Here is a 21,353-nt window from a genome sequence, read left to right on the forward strand (position 1 = left end):
TCATGGGAGGAGCCAGCATTCCTGACATGCCAGGACATCAACCGGGCACCCTAGGGGGTACTGCAGTGGACTTCACAAATTGCTCCTAAGTGCATAGCTCCCTAACCTTGTGTGCTGAGCCCCCCCCAAACCCACTCCCCACAACTGTACCCCTTACGGATGAAGGGGGGCACCTCGATGTGGGTACAGTGGGTTTCTGGTGGGTTTTGAAGGGCTCACATTTACCACCACAAGTGTAACAGGTAGGGGGGGATGGGCCTGGGTCCGCCTGCCTGAAGTGCACTGCAGTACCCACTAAAACTGCTCCAGGGACCTGCATACTGCTGCGAGGGACCTGAGTATGACATTTGAGGCTGGAATAGAGACTGGTACAAAATATTTTTAAAGTTGTTTTTTGAGGGTGGGAGGGGGTTAGTGACCATTGGGGGAGTAAGGGGAGGTCATCCCCGATTCCCTCCTGTGGTCATCTGGTCAGTTCAGGCACCTTTTTGAGGCTTGGTTGTAAGAAAAAAGGGACCAAGTAAAGTCGTCCAGGTGCTCATCAAGGACACCCTTTTTTTTCGATTATGGGTCGAGGACGCCCTTGTCTTAGGCACACCCCAGTCCCGCCTTCGCTATGCCTCCGACACGCCCCCAGGAACTTTGGTCGTCCCTGCGACAGAAAGCAGTTGGGGACACTAAAATCAGCTTTCGATTATGCCGATTTGGACGATCCTGGGAGGACAACCATCTCCCGATTTGTGTCAAAAGATGGGCGCCCTTCTCTTTCGAAAATAAGCCCGATAGTAAACCTTAGCCAATCAAATCTCTTTTCAAATAATTATATGAGGATATTTCCTTAGATACCTTCTTTTCCATAGTGGTAAAATTAAATATCACACTCTCATTTTTATCCAACAGATGGATTTATGAAAAGCAACCTGCAACGGCATAACATAACTCACACAGGAAGCAAACCATTTAAATGTTCTGAATGTGATAAATGTTTCCGAAGCAAATCCCATCTACAAATGCATAATATCACTCACACAGGATACAAACCATTTAAATGTCCTGAATGTGATAAATGCTTCCGAAGCAAAGCCCATCTACAAGTACATAATATCACTCACACAGGATACAAACCATTTAAATGTCCTGAATGTGATAAGTGGTTCAAAAGGAAACGTGCACTGCAATGGCATAAGGTGACTCACACAGGAGAGAAACCATTTAAATGTTCTGAATGTGATAAATGCTTTAAAAGGAAAGGTGAGCTGCAACGGCATATGGTGACTCATACAGGATACAAACCATTTAAATGTTTTGAATGTAATAAATGTTTCTATCAGAAAAGCACCTTGCAACGGCATAAAATGATTCACACAGGACAGAAACCATTTAAATGTTGTGAATGTGATAAATGTTTCAGAAGCACAGGCGATCTGCAATTGCATAAAATGACTCACACAGGATACAAACCATTTAAATGTTCTGAATGTAATAAATGGTTGAAAAACAAAGTTACACTGCAACGACATGAAATGATTCACACGGGAAACAAACCATTTAAATGTTCTGAATGTGATAAATGTTTCAGAAACAGAGCCTATCTACAATTGCATAATATAACTCACACAGGATACAAACCATTTAAATGTTCTGAATGTGGTAAATGTCTCAGAAGCAAAACCAATCTGCAATTGCATCAAATGACTCACACAGGACACAAGCCATTCAAATGTTCTGAATGTGATAAATGGTTCAGAAAGAAAGCTAACCTCCAATTGCATGAAATGATTCACACAGGAGAGAAACCATTTAAATGTTCTGAATGTGACAAATGTTTCAGGAGTAAAGCCCATCTACAATTGCATAAAATGACTCACTCAAGAGACAAACCATTTAAATGTTCTGATTGTGATAAATGTTTTATAAGCAAAGGTGAGGTGCAAAAGCATAAAGTGACTCACAGGGGAGAAAAGCCATTTAAATGTTCTGAATGTGATAAATTGTTCAAAAGGAAAAGTGATCTGCAGCAGCATAAAGTGACTCACAGTGCAAACAAACCATTTAAATGCTCTGAATGTGATAAATTGTTCAAAAGGAAAAGTGAACTGCAACAGCATAAAGTGATTCACAGGGGAGACAAACCATTTAAATGTTCTGAATGTGATAAATTGTTCAAAAGGAAAAGTGAACTGCAGCTGCATAAGGTGATTCATACAGGAGACAAACCCTTTAAATGTTCTGAATGTAATAAATGCTTTAAAAGGAAAGGTGAGCTGAAACGGCATAAGGTGACTCACACAGAAGACAAGCCATTTAAATGTTCTGAATGTGATAAATATTTTAAAAGGAAAGGTGGGCTGCAACGGCATAAGGTGACTCACACAGGAGACAAACCTTTTAAATGTGCTGAATGTGAGAAATGGTTCAAAAGCAAAGCTGAGGTAAAACAGCATGAAATGATTCACATGGGAGACAAACCATTTAAATGTTCTGAATGTGATAAATGTTTCCGAAGCAAAGCGCAGCTACAAATGCATACTATGACTCACACAGGATACAAACCATTTAAATGTTCTGAATGTGATAAATGTTTCCGAAACAAAACCCAGCTACAAATGCATAATATGACTCATACAGGATACAAACCGTTTGAATGTTCTGAATGTAATAAATGGTTGAAAAACAAAGTTACACTGCAACGGCATGAAATGATTCACACGGGAGACAAACCATTTAAATGTTCTTAATGTGATAAACGTTTCAGAAGGAGAGCCCATTTACAAATGCATAATACGACTCACAGGGGAGACAAACCATTTAAATGTTCTGAATGTAATAAATGTGTCGGAAGCACAGGCGATCTACAATTGCATAAAATGACTCACAGGGGAGACAAACCATTTAAATGTTCTGAATCTGATAAATGGTTTAAAAGGAAAGTTGAGGTAAAACAGCATGAAATGATTCACACGGGGGAGAAACCATTTAAAAGAAAAAGTGATCTGCAGCAGCATAATGTAACTCACATGGGAGATAAACCGTTTAAATGTTTTGAATGTGATAAATGCTTTAAAAGAAGAAGTGATTTGCAACGGCATAAAGTGATTCACACAAGATACAAACCATTTAAGTGTTCTGAATGTGATAAATGTTTTATAAGCAAAAGTGAGGTGCAACGACATGAAATAGTTCACTCGGGAGACAAACCATTTAAGTGTTCCAAATGTGATAAGTTGTTCAAAAGGAAAAATGAACTGCAACAGCATAAAGTGACTCACAGGGGAGACAAACCATTTAAATGTTCTGAATGTGATAAATGGTTCAAAAGGAAAAGTGAACTGCAACGGTATAAAGTGATACACATGGGAGAGAAACCATTTAAATGCTCTGAATGTGATAAATGCTTTAAAAGAAGAAGTGATTTGCAACGGCATAAAGTGACTCACACAGGAGACAACCCCTTTAAATTTTCTGAGTGTGATAAATGTTTTAAAAGGAAAGGTGAGCTGCAATGGCATAAGGTGACTCACACAGGAGTCAAACCCTTTAAATGTTCTGAATGTGATAGAAGTTTCAGCAGCAAAGCCTATCTACTTGTAAATGTGGAGGGGCATTTTTGATATGACGTCTAAATCTGAATTTGGATGTTTTACACAAAACGTCCACAATCTGAACAGGAAATAAGGCCATTTTTAAAATAGAAGAAACTACTATGGACAGTTTCTTTTTTGGACGTTTTGTGATTTGGATTTTTTTTTTTTTTTGGGGGGGGGGGGGGGGTTCATTTTCGGAAAAAAAAAAAAAAAAGTCCGAGTGCAAAATGCACATAATCAAGCTGTTGGGATGTAGGAGGAGCCAGCATTTTTAATAGACTGGTCCCCCAACATCCCAGGACTTCAAAAACTGCTCCCAAAACCCACTACCCCCAACTGTACTCCACTACCATAGCCCTTACGGATGAAAGGGGAACCTATATGGGGGTACAGTGGGTTTCTGGTGAGTTTTGGAAGGCTCACAGTGTACTACACCCACCACTAGACTACTCCAGGGACCTGCATGCTGTTAATGAACCTGAGTATAACATCTGAGGCTGGCATAGAGGTTGGTAAGTAATGGTTTTCATCACATCTTTTGGGGGATGGGAGGGGGTTAGGGACAGGGCCGTGCCTAGGGTCTCTGGCGCCCCCCTGCAGACTATCAGTTGGGCCCCCCCCCCCCCCCCCCCGGTGAAAATGATCGCTCACCACTTGCCACACTGACAGGAATTGTCAGCAATATTCTTAGAAACAAATTGCTATACATTGCAAAATAAGATAGCAGATGTAAATTCTCAAAGTGGACATATTCCAAACGCTAAAATGAAAATAAAATGATTTTTTTCTACCTTTGTTGTCTGGTGACTTTCTTTTTCCGATCATGCTGGCCCAGTATCTGAGTCTGCTGCTATCTGTCCTCTTAACTCCATTTCCAGGGCTAATTTATTTCTTTACTTTCCTCCTTTCTTCTTCATTTCTTGCTCTATATCCATTTCCAGCAATTTCTTCTCTCTCCCTGGGTCCTGCCCTCCCATCCATGTCCATCCTTGTCCCTCTCTGCCCTTCCCTCCTCCATCCATAGCCAGCAATTCTCCTCTCTCCCCTCCCCTCCATTTCCAGCAAATTGTCCTCTCCCTGGGCCCCCATGTCCATCCTTGTCCCTCTCTGCCCTTCCCTGCTGCATCCATAGCTAGCAATCCTCCTCTCTCCCCTCCACTTCCAGCAATTTGTCCTCTCCCTGGGCCCTGCTGCTGCCCTCCCATCCATGCCTGCCATAGGCGGTCGGTGGCCCAACTGTTTGGGGAGGCTAAAGGGGGCGGGGTTAGGGGTGGGCCAGGGGCGGAGCTTACCTCCATAAGTGTTTGACAACACACAGAAAAAAAATAAGTAAAAATAAAAGTCACAGTTAATACCTTTTATTAAATTTAGATATTAGATATGTATCATATGTCAAAGAATAAAGTGGTTGCTCAAAGCATATACTAAACACAATCGCTCAACTGCAAAACACTATGCACAACTTTGTGCAAAAACACACTCAGAACCTTACTGTACCATAAATATTACACTGGGAAGACCCTAATACACCAATATACCACCATACGGAACATGCAGACCGTCAACAATATGAAACAAGGGATCATAATATCATGATACGTGTAGAGCCAAAAAACACCCTTTTAGGGTGGCTAGTGTTCACAATGAGCTCCTTTTATTAACGACCATATGTAGATCCTTCAAGAGGTAGTGTGTCATGATTTACGCTGTACACCCTTTCTGGTGTTTTGGTGCCAACTTAGTAAGGCCAACACACAATCTCTCCACTGCAAAACACTATATACAAACTTGTGCAAAACACACTCATAGCCTTACCAAACCATAACAGCACTAATTCCAAGGACAGAACGAGCTACAACCTTTATGTGTGGAAAGGCAGCACTATAATTACACCGGGCTCTAAAACACCAGTACACAACCTAGTGAAACCAAAATAAAACAAAAAGGGCTGCAAATACTTCACGCTAGCAGAATACTGCATCTTGATCACACATGAAAAACACATGGCTTAACAGATATGAAGGCAAAATACAAGAAGTCAGACTCAGCATGCAGCAATACTAGAAACATTGAAACTTACATGCAAAATATCACAGATGTACATTTCCAAAAGCTGACATATTCCAATTAATAAATTTTGAATAAAATATGTTTTCTACCTTTGCTGTCAGAGCATTTAGTTTTTCTATTAGCTTTGGTCCCAGTGTCTTCTTTCCATTTGATATTTTTTTCTCTCATCATGTCCACCATCTTTCTGTGTCCTTATGCGTCCTGTCTACCACCCTATCCTTTCTCCAGTTTCAACATCTGCCCTCAAAGTGTTCCAATCCAGCCTTTAAATTCAGCAATTTCCCCTCCATCCATATAAAGCATTTCTCTTCACTCCCCTCCATCCATGTGCATCTACAATCTTTGTCTTCTCTTCCCTCCATCCATGTCCAGCATTTCTCCTCTCTCCCTTCCACTCCATCCGTGTGCATCTCCTTCCTTTATCTTTCCTTCCCTCCATCCTTGTCCAACATTTCTCCTCTCTTCCCTGCCCTCCACTCCATCCATGTCCAGCATTTCTCCTCTCTTCCCTCCCCTCCATCCATGTGCATCTCCTTCCTGACGTCCCTCCCCTCCATCCATCCATGTCCAACAACTCTCCATTCTCCCCTTCCCTCTCCTCCATCCATCCACCCATATCCTGCAAATTTCCTCTCTCCCCTGTCCCCATTCATCCATCCATGTCCAGAATTCTCCTCTCTCCCTTGCCCTCCCCTCCATCCATCCATCCAAGTCCAGGAACTCTCCGTTCTCCCCTGCCCTCTCCTCCATCCATCTCCAGAAAATTTCCTCTCTCCCCTGTCCCCATTCATCCATCCATAGTAACATAGTAGATGACGGCAGAAAAAGACCTGCATGGTCCATCTAGTCTGCCCAAGATATGAGTTTATCTTGAATTTGTACCTGTCTTTTTCAGGGCACAGACCGTATAAGTCTGCCCAGCAGTATTTCCCGCCTCCCAACCACCAGTCCCGTCTCCCATCACCGGCTCTGGTACAGACCGTATAAGTCTGCCCTCCCCTATCCTAGCCTCCCAACCACCAACCCCTCTTCCCCCCACCTGCTCCGCAACCCAATTTCAGCTAAGCTTCTGAGGATCCATTCCTGCTGCACAGGATTCCTTTATGCATATCCCACGCATGTTTGAATTCCGTTACCGTTTTCATCTCCACCACCTCCCACGGGAGGGCATTCCAAGCGTCCACCACCCTCTCCATGAAAAAATACTTCCTGACATCTTTTTTTTTTTTTTTTTAATTATTTTATTTATAAGTTTTAACAAATTATTACAAGAACACTTGGTTCCTGACATCTTTTTTGAGTCTGCCCCCCTTCAATCTCATTTCATGTCCTCTTGTTCTACCGCCTTCCCATCTCAGGATCCCATCTTCCCATCTCCCATCATCCATGTCTAGAATTCTCCTCTCTCCCTTGCCCTCCCCTCCATCCATCCATGTCCAGGAACTCTCCGTTCTCCCCTGCCCTCTCCTCCATCTATCTCCAGATAATTTCCTCTCTCCCCTGTCCCCTCGATCTATGCCCAGCAATTCTCCTCTCTTCCCTGCCCTCCCCTCCATCCATCCATGTCAGCAATTCTCTCCCCTGCTCTCCCCTCTCCCCTCCTGTCCAGTGATTTCTTCTCTCTCCCTGCCCTGCATCCATACATGGCCAACAATTCTCCTCTCCCCTGCCCTTCCCCCTACATGTGGCAGGCTGCAGCGTTTTTGCGAGGCAGCTCTGGCTCTCCCTCCTTCCTTCCTTGGTTCCCGCTCTGGCTCCCCGATCGGCAGCCCCCCCCCTCCCGCGTGTTTTAACCTTTACTCTCCGACGTGGGAGCGATGTCAATCAATGAAGAACGTAGAACAGACTCGCTTCCAGCTTCTCTCTTCACACAGTGTCCCGCCCTCGCGGGAACAGGAAGTGCATCATCGCTGACGCTGAAGGCGGGCCACTGTGAAGAGAGAGAAGCTGGAAGCGAGTCTGTTCTACGTTCTTCATTGATTGACATCGCTCCCACGTCGGAGAGTAAAGGTTAAAACACGCGGGGGGGGGGGGGGGGCTGCCGCCGATCGGGGAGCCAGAGCGGGAACCAAGTAAGGAAGGAGGGAGAGCCCGAGCTGCCTCACAAAAGCGCTACGCTTGTGAGGGCAGCAGGGAAGTCCACGATTGGGCTGGGGCGCCGGGGCGAGGGTAAGCACCGCGGCGGCGCCCTCCAGAGGTGGGCGCCCCCCTGCGGCGCTTACCTCGCTTACCGCATCGGCACGGCCCTGGTTAGGGACCACTGGGGGAATAAGGGGAGGTCACTGTCACGGCCATTGAGGGCTTGTTACATGAGGCCTCAATGCTGTGGAGTATAACCCTGGCACATCAAATCACCTGAAGTCTCTATTGTTTTTATGAAGTCTCTTTTATTGAATAAATTACAGATAATTTACTCACAGATAGATGTTCAGAAATGCTGTTTCAGGATACAGAGACTTCTTAATCTGGAGGCTGTGGGAGGTGGAGATCTGAGGAGAGGTAGTTGTATTGCAGGGGGGGGGGGGGGGGGGGGGGGGGGGGAGGATAGATGAACAGGTAGAAATAGTCCAAAGCTGGGTGACTGAAATGTGCGATATCTCATTTGAAAGGAGATATTCTCAGGATAAAAAAACAGGTTTGTTACAGGGAGTTTTCAGCAGGACAGAGCTGTCTGGAGCAAGATGGTGTTTGCTCCATGTCCCTGGCTAGATGGTGTTGGAATGCCTCGTGGCTGAAAGGACAAAGAGGTATTGGGGCTTTCCACAGGCTCATGGAGGAGCAGATAGAGGCCAATGGGAACAGAGCCTGCCATGGGGTAGCAAGGGGTAGTCCTAGAGATAGGAGGGAAAGGTCATACCTGGCTGACCTCTGAGGACAGAGATAGTAAGACTGAACAGGAAGTGACAGCAGGAAGACAAAAGATCCAAGCTTGGCAGAGAGAGAGAGAGAAGGTCTGGGCAGCCTCACAACCAGTGGTAACAGTTCTTACACAGCCAAACAAGTGTGGTTGCACTGCCTGTGAACTACATTACCCACAGTGCATTGCTCATGTATTTTTGCAGTGAGAAACTGCAGCAATGATAGTCCTTGGAACCGAGAATAACAGAAAAAGCATTACACACTTTTTAGAATCACGTTATAAACTAGTGTGAGGCTATCGGAGGACAGAACAGTCATTCCTGATTCCCTCCAGTGGTTATCTAGTTATTTAGGGCACCTTTTTGTGCCTTAGTTGTAATAAAAGCAGGTCTAGCTCAAAACATCTCAGTTTTAATCCTGGACGGTTTTGTTTTGTTCCATTATGGAGAGGGAGTTTGGAGCAGAATGGGGGAAGTGGTGGTGGTATCCGGGAGACACTGAGGAGCCACACCCACCTGGGAATCTTAGTCCCAAGCAGGGGACAGCTAAGAGGGAAAACCTCCATACTGTAAAAGCGAAGAGGTGAGCGAGATAACCCTGACTGTGGATTACAATATAGCTCTCCCTGTGGTCTGGTGGATTGCAAAGGACCTTGTGGAATTCCAAACCCCAGAACGCGGCGGGTTAAAAGAAAACTTCCAGACTGTAGAAGTGCAGAGATCAAGCAGGGCAGGACACAGGCTGTACAACCTACATACAGCTCTGCCAGTGTACCTCAGTCCTATTTTGCAGTATCCATACAGCTCTACTAATGCACCCCTATATTATTGATTTCTCTCCTTGATGGTGTCAAGGCTGGTTTCGGTAAGGGGAATTTTTTTTTGGTTACCTTGGACATCTCTGTTGCCTTTGACACCATATTTAAGCAGGTCCCCCCTTCCCCCCCCCCCACACACACACATTCTTGACTTTCTACCCCCACCCACCTGCCTTCCCCCTTACCTACCTTCTCCTCTCCTGGTCCTGTGTGCTGGGACCTGGATGATTGCATTAACGCGATATCTCATGCAATCATCCAGGTCCCTGCACACATGCAGGAGCAGGAAAGACAGACCTGGGAGAAGCAAGCTTGCTGGTGCCAGGCCCCCTCTTGGAGTCATTTGGAGTCATTGGTGGTCTCGTTTTGCTTTACACATACTGCTTACATTCTGGATATCCACACATTGAGCTAAATCAGACGAGGGCGGGCCCAGGAGGAACGGAGGGACGTCGGAGGAGGCGATCAGCTGTTCTAGCCCGTGCAGCACCTTCACACAGAGGTGAGAGGCGCTGCACGGGCCCGATTTCAGATGGAGGGGGGCCCGTGGGGGGAGGAGAGCGGCGATGACCTCAGGGCGGAGGCGGGGCATGGGGGCGGAGGATGGCGGGAGCTGTTTTTTTCTAAAAAAAGAGAGAGGAAGGGAGGGAGGGAGGGAGGGGGGCTGGGGCTGCCTAAAAAAGTCACAATTTTAATGCAGAGGGAGCAGCGGCGACCTCAGGCGGGGTGAGGGGGGCAAGGCTGTCCATAAAGGACATGTTTGTTTTGTTTTTGTTTGTTTTTTTACGTTTTTGGCATGCGCAGAGCAGCCAGCATAACGCTTGGCTGCTCTGTGCATGCTTTACAGGCCGATTATCGACGGTTTTAACAAAGGGTTAGAGAATGCAAGTGAGCTGCAACGAGCAGCTCATTTGCATTCCCTTTCCTTCGTACATAGCCGTTCCGTACCGATTCATTATGGAATTCGGTACGGAGTGGCTCTAATGAGGACTTTTGTGCATCTTGCCCTCAGTGTCTCTCTTAGTATCTGAGGATCTGAAGGCGACAAAACAGTGTGACAAGGTAGTGGCCATAGCCAGAAGGTTACTAGGCTGTATAGAGAGAGGTGTGACCAGCACAAGAAAGGAGGTGTTGATGCCCCTGTACATGTTGTTGTTGAGGCCCCACCTAGAGTATTGTGTTCAGTTTTGGAGGCCGTATCTTGCTAAGGATGTAAAATAATTGAAGCGGTGCAAAGAAAAGCCACAAAAATGGTATGGGATTTGCGTTACAAGACGTATGAGGAGAGACTTGCTGACCTGAACATGTATACCCTGGAGGAAAGGAGAAACAGGGGTGATATGATACAGATGTTCAAATATTTGAAAGGTATTAATCCGCAAATGAACCTGTTCCAGAGACGGGAAGGCAGTAGAACTAGAGGACAATGAAATGAGGTTGAAAGGGGGCAGACTCAAGAAAAATGTCAGGAAGTATTTTTTCATAGAGAGAGTGTTGGATACTTGGAATGCCCTCCCGCGGGAGGTGGTGGAGATGAAAACGGTAACGGAATTCAAAAGTGCGTGGGATAAACATAAAGGAATCCTGTTCAGAAGAAATGGATCCTCAGAAGCTTAGCAGAGGTTGGGTGGCAGCACCGGTGGTTAGGAGGTGGGGCTAGAGGTTGGGAGGCGGGGCTAGTGCTGGGCAGACTTCTATGGTCTGTGCCCTGAAAATGGCAGATGCAATTCAAGGTCAGGTATACACATAAAGTAGCACATATGAGTTTATCTTGTTGGGCAGACTGGATGGACCGTACAGGTCTTTCTCTGTCATCACCTACTAGGTTACTATGTTTGTTATGCTTAACATTTTGCATCCTTTCGTTTCAATCACTTTGTACAACAATAGCACCTCATTCATAGAATATTTTTCTCCTGGATCACTTATATAGAATTTTACGTTTTTATGCTATTCTTTATTCTCATTTATTCTTTAACATCATGCTCCTTTTAACACACAGGTGTACATGCAACATTATCTCTTAATTCATTTAACACGCTGTATTTCTCTTTTTTTTTTATACACTGCGTTAATTACCTCATTGAAAATTTAAAAACAGGTGCTTTATACCATATGTTTAGTGAACATCTGAAATCATATAATGTACTTTTAGCGTATGTATTATGTATAGACTTATCTCTTACATATATTTTGTTACTGTATATATATTTGTGATTTTATATATATTTCTGTATGTATTAGTTCCATTTATATTATGTTTGTTTTTAGACCCCTGAGGCAGGCACTAAGCTGAAACACGATGCCGTGTTGGGTGCTCTTCAGAATAAAGTCTTTTATCTCCAATTTGTCCTCCTGTTGTTTCTCTGGAAGTGCCCTGCTGGCTACACTGCTCTTCTTTGGGGTCTTTCTACATATAGAGGAGCATAATCGAAAGGGATGTCCTTGCAGAACGTCCTGATCCAGGGGCGGGGAAACCTGTATTTTCGAAACAAGATGGACATCCATCTTTTGTTTCGATAATACGATCAGGGACGTCCAAATCATCAAATGTGGTCGTCCCTAGATTTGGTCGTTTCTGATTTTCGGCGATAATGGAAACCAAGGATGTCCATCTCAGAAACGACCAAATCCAAGCCATTTGGTCATTGGAGGAGCCAGCATTCGTAGTGCACTGGTCCCCCTGACATGCCAGGACACCAACCTGGCAACCTAGGGGGCACTGCAGCAGACTTCAGAAATTTCTCCCAGTTACATAGCTCCCTTACCGTGTGTGATGAGCCCCCCAATCCCCCTCCCAAATCCCACTACCCACAACTGTACACCACTACCATAGCCCTTACGGGTGAAGGGGCACCTAGATGTGGGTACAGTGGGTTTGTGGTGGGTTTTGGAGGGCTCGCTGTTTCCTCCACAAATGTAACAGGTAAGGGGGGATGGGGCTGGGTCCACCTGCCTGAAATGCACTGCAACCACTAAAACTGCTCCAGGGACCTGCATACTGCTGTGATGGACCTGACTATGACATCTGAGGCTGGAATAGAGGCTGGCAATCAATATTTTCAAAGTTGTTTTTTGAGGGTGGGAGGGGGTTAGTGCCTACTGGGGGAGGAAGGGGAGGTCATCCCCGATTCCCTCCGATGGTCATCTGGTAATTTCGGGCACCTTTTTGTGGCTTCGTCATAAGAAAAACACGACCAGGTAAAGTCGTCCAAGTGTTTGTCAGGGACGTCCTTTTTTTTTCCATTAAGGGTCGAGGACGTCCAAGTATTAGGCATGCCCAAGTCCCGCCTTTGCTATGCCTCCGACACGCCCCTGTGAACTTTGGCCGACCCTGTGACGGAAAGCATTTGGGGATGTCCAAAATCTGCTTTCGATTATACCGATTTGGATGACTCTGTGAGAAGGACACCCATCTTCCGATTTGTGTTGAAATACGGGCGTCCTTCCCTTTCGAAAATGAGCTCGGTAGTGAGCTACAGTCTTCTGCTTCTCCCCTCTTTTTCCCAAATCACTGTTATTTGAAGAGATCCACAAACTTCAAAGCACACACAGCACAAAACAAAAATGCATGCAGTGTAAATAAGGACTAAATAATAATAACTTATTTTTCAAGATCACTTTTTAAATAAGCCGATAGTTCTCTGTCCATTGTAGTCAGGCAAAATATCTCTTGGGTCTCCTTCCCTTTACAGCAGACAGTACTGTTGTGAGTTCCAGAGTTATCAGCTAGATTCAAGTCACAAGAACTACAATGTTATAGATTAGCAATTGTCAACTAGTGTGCCGTTGCTGGTCTGCAGGTGTGCCGCTGGACTCTCAGTGGCTTTGGTGGCTGGAAGGGATCTCTAAGTCCCACCAGCTGAAGCTGTCCCCGAAGGTGCCCAGGAGCTCCTAAGCACAGCTTGGCAGTCAGCAGATGCTTCTTCAGCCACCGATGCTCAGTTTTCGCATATGCACAGAGTACCAGCGTCGGGGACCTCCAAAAATTGTTTTGTTTTCTCAGTGTCAAAGTAACTGAAGTGTCAGTCAAAGCTGTTATTGAAGCATTTTTCTCCTTCAGTTGCCTGCTGGATTTTTCTTTCTGTTTTTTTTTCTCCTTTCTTAGGAGCTCTTAAATTTTTATCTTGTGTGAGGAACCCCTGAAGGTCATGGAAGAAGGGATCCAGGAGAGGAGCAAGATGGGTAGGTTTCATACCCGGGATTCCAACTACAAGTCCCAGGATCCTAGGGGCTGGGAAGCCACACCCCCACAGAGGCATAAGTTTCCCAAGAGCAGGAGAAGGGAGGAGGACTACAGTTTCCAAGAACCCCTGCAAAGCCCTGGGGGCAAACAAAGAGAGCAGCAAGGGAACTACAAGTCCCAGTATCCTGAGGGAGAGGAGGCTTGGCTGAGGAGGAATAATCAGGAGGGAGAGGATTCCATAGAATGGGAGGCAGAGCAAGGGTTTGGAGAGGAGACCCAAACCGGAGATGGCTGGGGAAGTGAGCCCATGGAGATCGCTGCTCTAGCTCAGGTACAGGGGAGGAAGTTAAAAGGCTTCATAACAAACCTTCTTCAAGGCTGGGGAAAGCTTGGAGGAAAAGTTAAGCAGCTGTTCCATTCAATGGGGAAAGAGGTACCGGGCTGTAAAGCAGTAAGTGATTTCAGCTGTGTCCAGAAGTCGTGCCATACTGGAGAGGCAGTGAGTGATTTAACTGTGTGCAAGAACCCTGCCATGTGGGGAAACAGTGAGTGATTCAACTGTGTCCAAGAACCCTGCCCTGCTGGGAAACAGTGAGTGATTTAAACTGTCCAGGAACTCTGTCATGCTGGGAAACAGTGATTTAAAGTATATCCAGAAACTCTGCCATGCTGGAGAAGCAGTGAGGGATTTAAACTGTGTCCAGAAACTCTGCCAGGCTGGGAAGGCAGTGAATGACTCAAACTGTTTCCAGGAACTGTGGCCCACGGGGGAACGAGGGCTGGCATATAGTATGATGAAGGACTGTGGAAGAGAAAATGTCTTGCCCTTGCTGATGGAATAAAAGCGATTTTAAGCATATCTTTTGGAATTGTCTTCTTGGAGTGCAGTGTCCAGGGTAGGGCCCTTCCAGGGTCAGCCGAGTACCTACCTGCTGGGAGGCCTGCTGACACTTGCCTTTATCAAATACATAAGTACATAGGTATTGCCATACTGGGAAAGACCAAAGGTCCATCAAGCCCAGTATCCCGTTTCCAACAGTGGCCAATCCAAGTCAGAAATACCTGGCAAGATCCAAAAAAAGTACAAAACATTCTATACTGTGTGACAAAGCTAGCACTCGGGGCCCCACAGAGAAGCAGCTAATCCCTGAACTACGGATCCCAGAAGCCCTTGCAAGCAGGAGAGAGGAGGATAGCCCCAAAAGGGTGGAATGGATTTCCAACCCCAGCAAGGGGAGCAGTGGCTCAGTGCTAGGGGAGCCAGTTCCCTTCCCCACTAGAGGGAGAAGGGAAGGTGAAGCTCAGTCCCTTAGCTGCATCCCTGATATATAATTCCCTCCAGCTGTGAGAGGGGGAAGAGATTTCCGGGTGGCTCCTAGCCCCTAGGAGGGAGAGGAAACTGATTGAGAGAGAAGCAGCCATGGAGTAGGTGGAGGACAGGAAGGGCCTGCCACTGAAGCTTCCCTGGGGGGAGAAGAGAAAGCTGCCATGGAGTGGAGTGGGAGAATGTAAATGTAGACCTGTCCAGCACATGAAGGCAGTGTGAGAGGCCACAGGGGTGTGGTGCTATGAGGTAGGAGGAATGCTGCCAGCCCTGTTTGGTACAGGGTCCTCCTGGGTGCTGTGAAGAGGACAGGGGCATTAAGTAGTGGTTTCCTTTGAAGAGACTGTTTGTGAAAGGGTTGAATTATTGGGATGTATAGAACAGCAGGCTGAACTTTAACTGAGCCCTTCTGAGGGAGAGGGGAAGGTAGTGCAAAGGAAGTGGGCCTGAACTGTTAAGGAACTGAATGTTGGCTGGAGTTTTGAACCTGGCCTGAACCCTGTTTGTGAACTGCATTTAAATTTTGAGAGTGGAACTGAATAGAGAATAAAGCACTTTGGTCTTAAGTCCATATGGCAGTCTGGTTCTTTGCTGGAAACCTGTGAGCCTAACAGGGCTGCCGGCCCCAACCTAGAGTGGAGGAAGCGGACCCCTTTACAACTGCTTATCCCAGAAATAGTTTTTAAACTCCGCTAAACTAACCGCCTTTACCACATTCTCTGGCAAAGAATAGTGGATTTTCCCCAAGTCCATTAAATAATGGTCTATGGACTTTTCCTTTAGGAAGCCGTCCAAACCTTTTTTACACTCCGCTAAGCTAACTGCCTTTACCACATTCTCTGGCAACGAATTCCAGAGTTTAATTGCACGTTGAGTGAAGAAACATTTTCTCTGATTTGTTTTAAATTTACTACATTCTAGTTTCATCGCATGCCACCTAGTCCTAGTATTTTTGGAAAGAGTAAACAGACGCTTCACCTCTACCCGTTCAGCTCCACTCATTATTTATCATATCTCCCCTCAGCCGCCTTTTCTCCAAGCTGAAGAGCCCTAGCCACTTTAGCCTTTCCTCATAGGGAAGTTGCCCCATCCCCTTTATCATTTTCGTCGCCCTTCTCTGTTCATTTCTAATTCCACTATATCTTTTTTGAGTATTGTTTTTTAAAAAAGTTAAGTGTGTTAAGGGGGGGAACAACTCGTGGGGGCAAGGCAGCAGGGGCGTAGCCAGGGGTTGGCCTGGACGGGCCCAGGCCCAGCCACTTTTGCTCCAGGCCCGCCCAGCCTCTTCTGCCCGCTCTCCCCATCTGCGTGGTCTGCTCACTTTTACTGCCCTGAAACGCCGTTCTCCCTCCAGCACCGGCGATTCCCATAGCCAGCCTTCTGCCAGCGCGCGTCATCGGGGCCTCTTCTCAGGCACGTCCCGCCTACTCTGCAACTTCCTGCATCCCACCTTTGCGGAAAACAGGAAGTTGCAGAGTAGGTGGGACGCGCCTGAGAAAAGGCTACGACCACACGTGCTGGCAGAAGGCTGGCTATGGCAATCGCTGGTGCTGGAGGGAGAACAGTGCTTCAGGTCAGTAAAAATGACAAGAACTGACCATGTGCAGGGGGCTGTCGCGGGGGGGGGGGGGGGGGTGGCGGATGGAGAGGAAATGCAGCTCCACTTCCAGACCCATCTAAAAATTAAACTCTGGCTACACTACTGCCAGGGCAAGAAAGGGGTGGAGAGGACATATATCCAGTGGCGTTCCTAGGGGGGCGGACACCCGGGGCGGCGCCCCGCCCCCCGGGTGCAGTGCCCCCCTGATGCAGCGCGGACCCCCCCCCCCGCGAAAGAGCCCCCCCCCCGGGTGCATGCCGCTGGGGGGGGGGGGTGCTGCAGCACGCGCCTGCTGTGAGTTTACTAACTTTGCTCGTTCGCTGCAGCTCCCTCTGCCCCGGAACAGGAAGTAACCTGTTCCGGGGCAGAGGGAACTGCAGCGAACGAGAGAGCGAACTCTCGCAGCAGGCATGCGCCGCGGCACCCCCCAGCAGCATGCACCCGGGGCGGACCGCCCCCACCGTCCCCCCCTTGGTACACCACTGCATATATCCTTGACAATTTTAGCGCCTTGCCAGTGTATCCTGAGATGAAAAAGGTTAAAAAAAATCTCTGCTATAGATGCAACAGGACTAAATTAGTTCTCCTTGCATGGAACATGCTACACTGTCTGTACAGAACCACCTTAAGGAGGTGGGATATTCCAGGATGACCTCACCCAGAAGGGGAGGGTTGAGGAACTTTGAGCATGCTCTGTTCTCTCTGCTGCTTTCTCTTCCTCAGAAATTCAGAATTGGAAGCAGAAAAATGGGTGCATGCAACTGAAAAGCCCTGCCAGACCCAGTCTCCTTTCTGCAGAGAGGGAGAGGAGGGACTTTATTTCAGATCCTCAGGAATCAGCCCAGCCTCCTCCTGTTTTGCTCATTTTTCCAGGAACAGGGAAATCTCCAGCCAGAATCCATCCCAGCAGCTGCAGAATTCGGAAGGAAAACAGCAGGGACATGTCTGCTCTGGTTTCTGATCAGGCAAGAAATTGTTCTCGGTTGCCCTGTACAGTTCTTCTAGCCTAGTGGTTAGTGCAGCGGACTTTGATCCTGGGGAGCAGTGACTCTGAGCAAGTCACTTAACTGTGACAAAATAAGTACCTACTATAAAACTACTACTACAAATCATTTCTATAGCACTACCAGTCGTACGCAGCGCTTCACAATTGAACATGAAGAAAAGACAGTCCCTGCTCAAAAGAGCTTACAATGTAAATCAGGACAGACAGACATGACAAATAAGGGATAAGGGTAGGACAGACAGATAGGACACGTGGAGGGGCATAATTGAACTTCGCCGGCGAAATAGATCGCCGGCGCTACAGCTGGCCGGAACCGTATTATCGAAAAAGATGGCCGGCCATCTTTTTTTTCGATAATACGGTTTAGCCCGCCCAAATACCAGAGTTCGCTGGGTTTGAGATGGCCGGTTTTGTTTTTCAGAGATAATGGAAAAAAATGCTGGTGATCTCCAACCCGGCAACATCCAAGTAATTTGGTCGTGGGAGGAGCCAGCATTTGTAGTGCACTGGTCCCCCTGACATGCCAGGACACCAACCGGGCACCCTAGGGGGCACTTCTAAAAATTAAAAAAATATATACAAATACCTCCCAGGTACATAGCTCCCTTACCTTGGGTGCTGAGCCCCCCAAATCCCCCCCAAAACCCACTCCCCACAACTCTACACCACTACCATAGTCCTTATGGGTGAAGGGGGGCACCTACCTGTGGGTACAGTGGGTTTTGGGGGTGTTTGGAGGGCTCAATACTTACCACCACAAGTGTAACAGGTAGGGGGGGATGGGTCTGGGTCCACCTGCCTGAAGTCCACTGCAACCAACATAAACTGTTCCAGGAACCTGCATACTGCTGTCAGGGAGCTTGGTATGACATTTGAGGCTGGCATACAGGCTGGCAAAAAAGGTTTTTAGTTTTATTGTTTTAGTGTGGAAGGGGGTTGGTGACCACTGGGGGAGTACGGGGAGGTCATCCCCTATTCCCTCTGGTGGTCATCTGGTGAATGTGAGCACCTTTTTGAGGCTTGGTTGTGAAAATAAAAGGACCAAGTAAACCGGCGAAATACTTATTAACGCCGCTTTTTTTTTCCATCATCCGCAAAAGCCGGCCATCTGGTAGCCACGCCCATGCCCGCCCATGTCCCGCCTTTGCTTCACCGCCGACACGCCCCCTTGAACTTTCGCTGGCTTGGCGACCGGAAAGCAGCGATGGTGTCAAAAAAGCAGCTTTCGATTATACCGATTTCGCTGCTTTTGCGAGGTCGCCGGCCATCTCCCGATTTATGTCAGAAGATCGCCGGCGATCACTTTTGAAAATAAGCCTGATAGGGAAAAGGGACTATTGAAGAGAAGAAGACAAGATAAGGTTACAAACAGGTGACAAGTTAGGAATTAAAAGCAGCATCAAACAGGTAGGCCTTTATCCCGGTTTTGAAGGCGGCTAGGGATGGAGCTTGACGTAATGGCTCAGGAAGTCTATTCCAGGCATAAGGTGCGGCGAGATAAAAGGAACGGAGTCTGGAGTTAGCAATGGAGGAGAAGGGTGCAACTAGGAGAGATTTGCCCAGTGAACAGAGTTCTTGGGAAGGAGTGTAGGGAGAGATAAGGGTGGAGAGGTAGTGAGGGGCAGCAGAGTGAATGCACTTAGGTCAATAAGAGGAGCTTGAACTGTATACAGAAACGGATAGGGAGCCACTGAAGTGTAAACTGCTTTTATTGTAACCACAGAAAGGCAGAATATCAAGTCCTACCCGCTTTCTTTGTTTGACTGTTTTGGAGTGGAGAATTAACTAGTTGTTGGTAGAATAATTTAATATGTTGGAGGTAGATTGCAGTACTTGCCCTCAGGGGGGGGGGGGGGGTCCAGTCCCAGGGATTTATGAGAATAGATGGAAGGTTCAGGATCAGGGTCTGCCAATGGTGCATTTATGCAACCAGGAATCTGTGACGTTCCCAGCTTCATTAATGCATATTTATTTATTTGTTACATTTGTATCCCACATTTTCCCACCTATTTGCAGGCTCAATGTGGCTTACATCTTACCGTAAGGCGATCGCCTAGACCGGTATGGAAACAGATACAATTTGATGTTAGGGTCGGGTAAAGTTAGTTTATTCAGGTTCCTAGGGATAGAAGATAAGAAGTAATAGTGTCAAGTACAGTTTATGGTTTGCCGTGTTGCAGATTGGAGGCATCTAGGTTAGGTCGGTGGGGAATGCTTTTCTGAATAGGTAGGTCTTTAATGATCTCCTGAAGTTTAGATGGTCGTAGCTTGATTTCAGTCTTTGGCAGTGTATTCCACAATTGTGTGCCTATGTAGGAGAAGTTGGATGCATAGGTTGATTTGTATTTGAGACCTTTGCAGCTCGGGTAGTGGAGATTTAGATAGGTACTTGATGCTCTAGTTCTATTTCTGGTTGGGAGGTCAATCAGGTCGACCATATATCCTGGCACTTCACCATAGATAATCTTGTGGACCAAGGTTTCGATTTTGAATGTGATATGTTCTTTGATTGGGAGCCAGTGCAGTTTTTCTCGAAGGGGTTTGGCACTTTCAAAACGTGATTTACCGAATATCACTAACCAACAGAAAGGATATTGCAATGTACTTCTGGCAGGTTAAAGTCCCCCAACAGTGCTCCCCCTTTTCATTACCACCTTTTGTGTGTTTTCAGCCAGATCTCTGTCCAGTTCCTCAATCTGACTCAGAGGTGTACAGGTTGGCCCTCAGCATCCCCAGTATTTCAGTCACTTTGATATTATTTTTCACATACAGAACTACTTGTTTCCTCTTCTCTGCCATCTCTGTACTTTCTAAAAACATTACAGCCTGTTAATAGCAACACACATGTTGACCCGAGCACTCTCCACTTTTCTGCCTTCCGACTCTAACTCACTTGCATCTTTCTCTCCCATGTCTTCAGCTGCTGCTGCTGCCTCTTTTTCCTTTTCAGCTGCTAAATTCCTAGTGTTTCTCTAAGAAAATCTGTCCAAAATGCTGGAGATTTAAGGAACAGAGCTCTCTTCATATTATAATGTACTAGAGATCTGATCTCACTGACAGAGCTGCTATGATAAGGTCTGTTAAACACAATGAACCTGTGGCTGAGAGTGTCCAGTTTGTTCTTCCAGACATTGGTCACATTCAAGGATGTTGCTGCTTATTTCTTGGAAGTGGAGTGGAACATTCTGGAAGAATGGCAGAAGGAGGTTTACAAGAAGGTCATCAAGGAGATTCATGGGATCCTCATATCACGAGGTAAATATGTCTTCTCTAACTACCACGCAGGCAGATGTCGAAACTGAGTTCTGACGAAAATAACTGTACAGAATTTAATAAACACCAGGTGCAAGGAGAAAAAGAGAAGTTGTTGTCAAAAGTCCAGTACGAACCAAGTGTGGAAAGTAGGGGCTTTTTCCGGGGACAGTTATGAAAATCTGTGGTGAGAGGTGTCATAACAGCCATCTGGTAATTAAGCGTAAACATGTTTTTGAGGCTAATTGAAATTAATGTTAGTCAAAAGGGTATTTAAGAAACTGACAGCTCATACGCAAATGGAGAAGTCCAGGACATGTCAGACCTCCGGTCACACTGTCACATGGCTCTCCCTAAGCATATGTCAATATTCTTATAACCTGCTTGTTTGAATCGCTTTTGGTAAGTAATGCATTTTAGAAGAAAAACCTATCTCATTCTCTTTATTTATCCTTATCTAGCTCCCTACTTAATTGGGTTTAGTCTAACACCCTAACAGGTAACGGAGTCAGAATAAAATAGCTTGCAGCCTAGCACTTCCTCGACCTTACTCACAGAGGTCAGTCCTCTGTGGTTAATGTCTTGGAAGTAGCTGAAAAATTATACAGAAGTCAGTGGTTGAAAATTCTCAGATTCCAGGTACCATGGGCACCTG

At 46.4% G+C, this 21,353-nt stretch overlaps 2 protein-coding genes across 2 annotated transcripts in view; one reads left to right on the forward strand and one right to left on the reverse strand.

The window, feature by feature from the left end:
- LOC115464537 (zinc finger protein 845-like) overlaps positions 1–21,353 on the reverse strand; it is a 924,208-nt gene that overhangs the window by 98,707 nt on the left and 804,148 nt on the right. The window lies entirely within an intron of this gene.
- Positions 17,167–21,353, forward strand: part of LOC115466398 (oocyte zinc finger protein XlCOF6-like) — a 131,684-nt gene continuing 127,497 nt past the window's right edge. Inside the window, exons 1-2 of the mRNA XM_030197596.1 lie at positions 17,167–17,405; positions 20,575–20,701. Coding sequence (XP_030053456.1) covers positions 17,196–17,405; positions 20,575–20,701 — 337 coding nt within the window. The 5' untranslated portion in view covers positions 17,167–17,195. The remainder of the gene's footprint in view (positions 17,406–20,574; positions 20,702–21,353) is intronic.

The sequence above is a fragment of the Microcaecilia unicolor genome, chromosome 3 (assembly GCF_901765095.1).
Source record: "Microcaecilia unicolor chromosome 3, aMicUni1.1, whole genome shotgun sequence".
Classification (NCBI taxonomy): domain Eukaryota; kingdom Metazoa; phylum Chordata; class Amphibia; order Gymnophiona; family Siphonopidae; genus Microcaecilia; species Microcaecilia unicolor.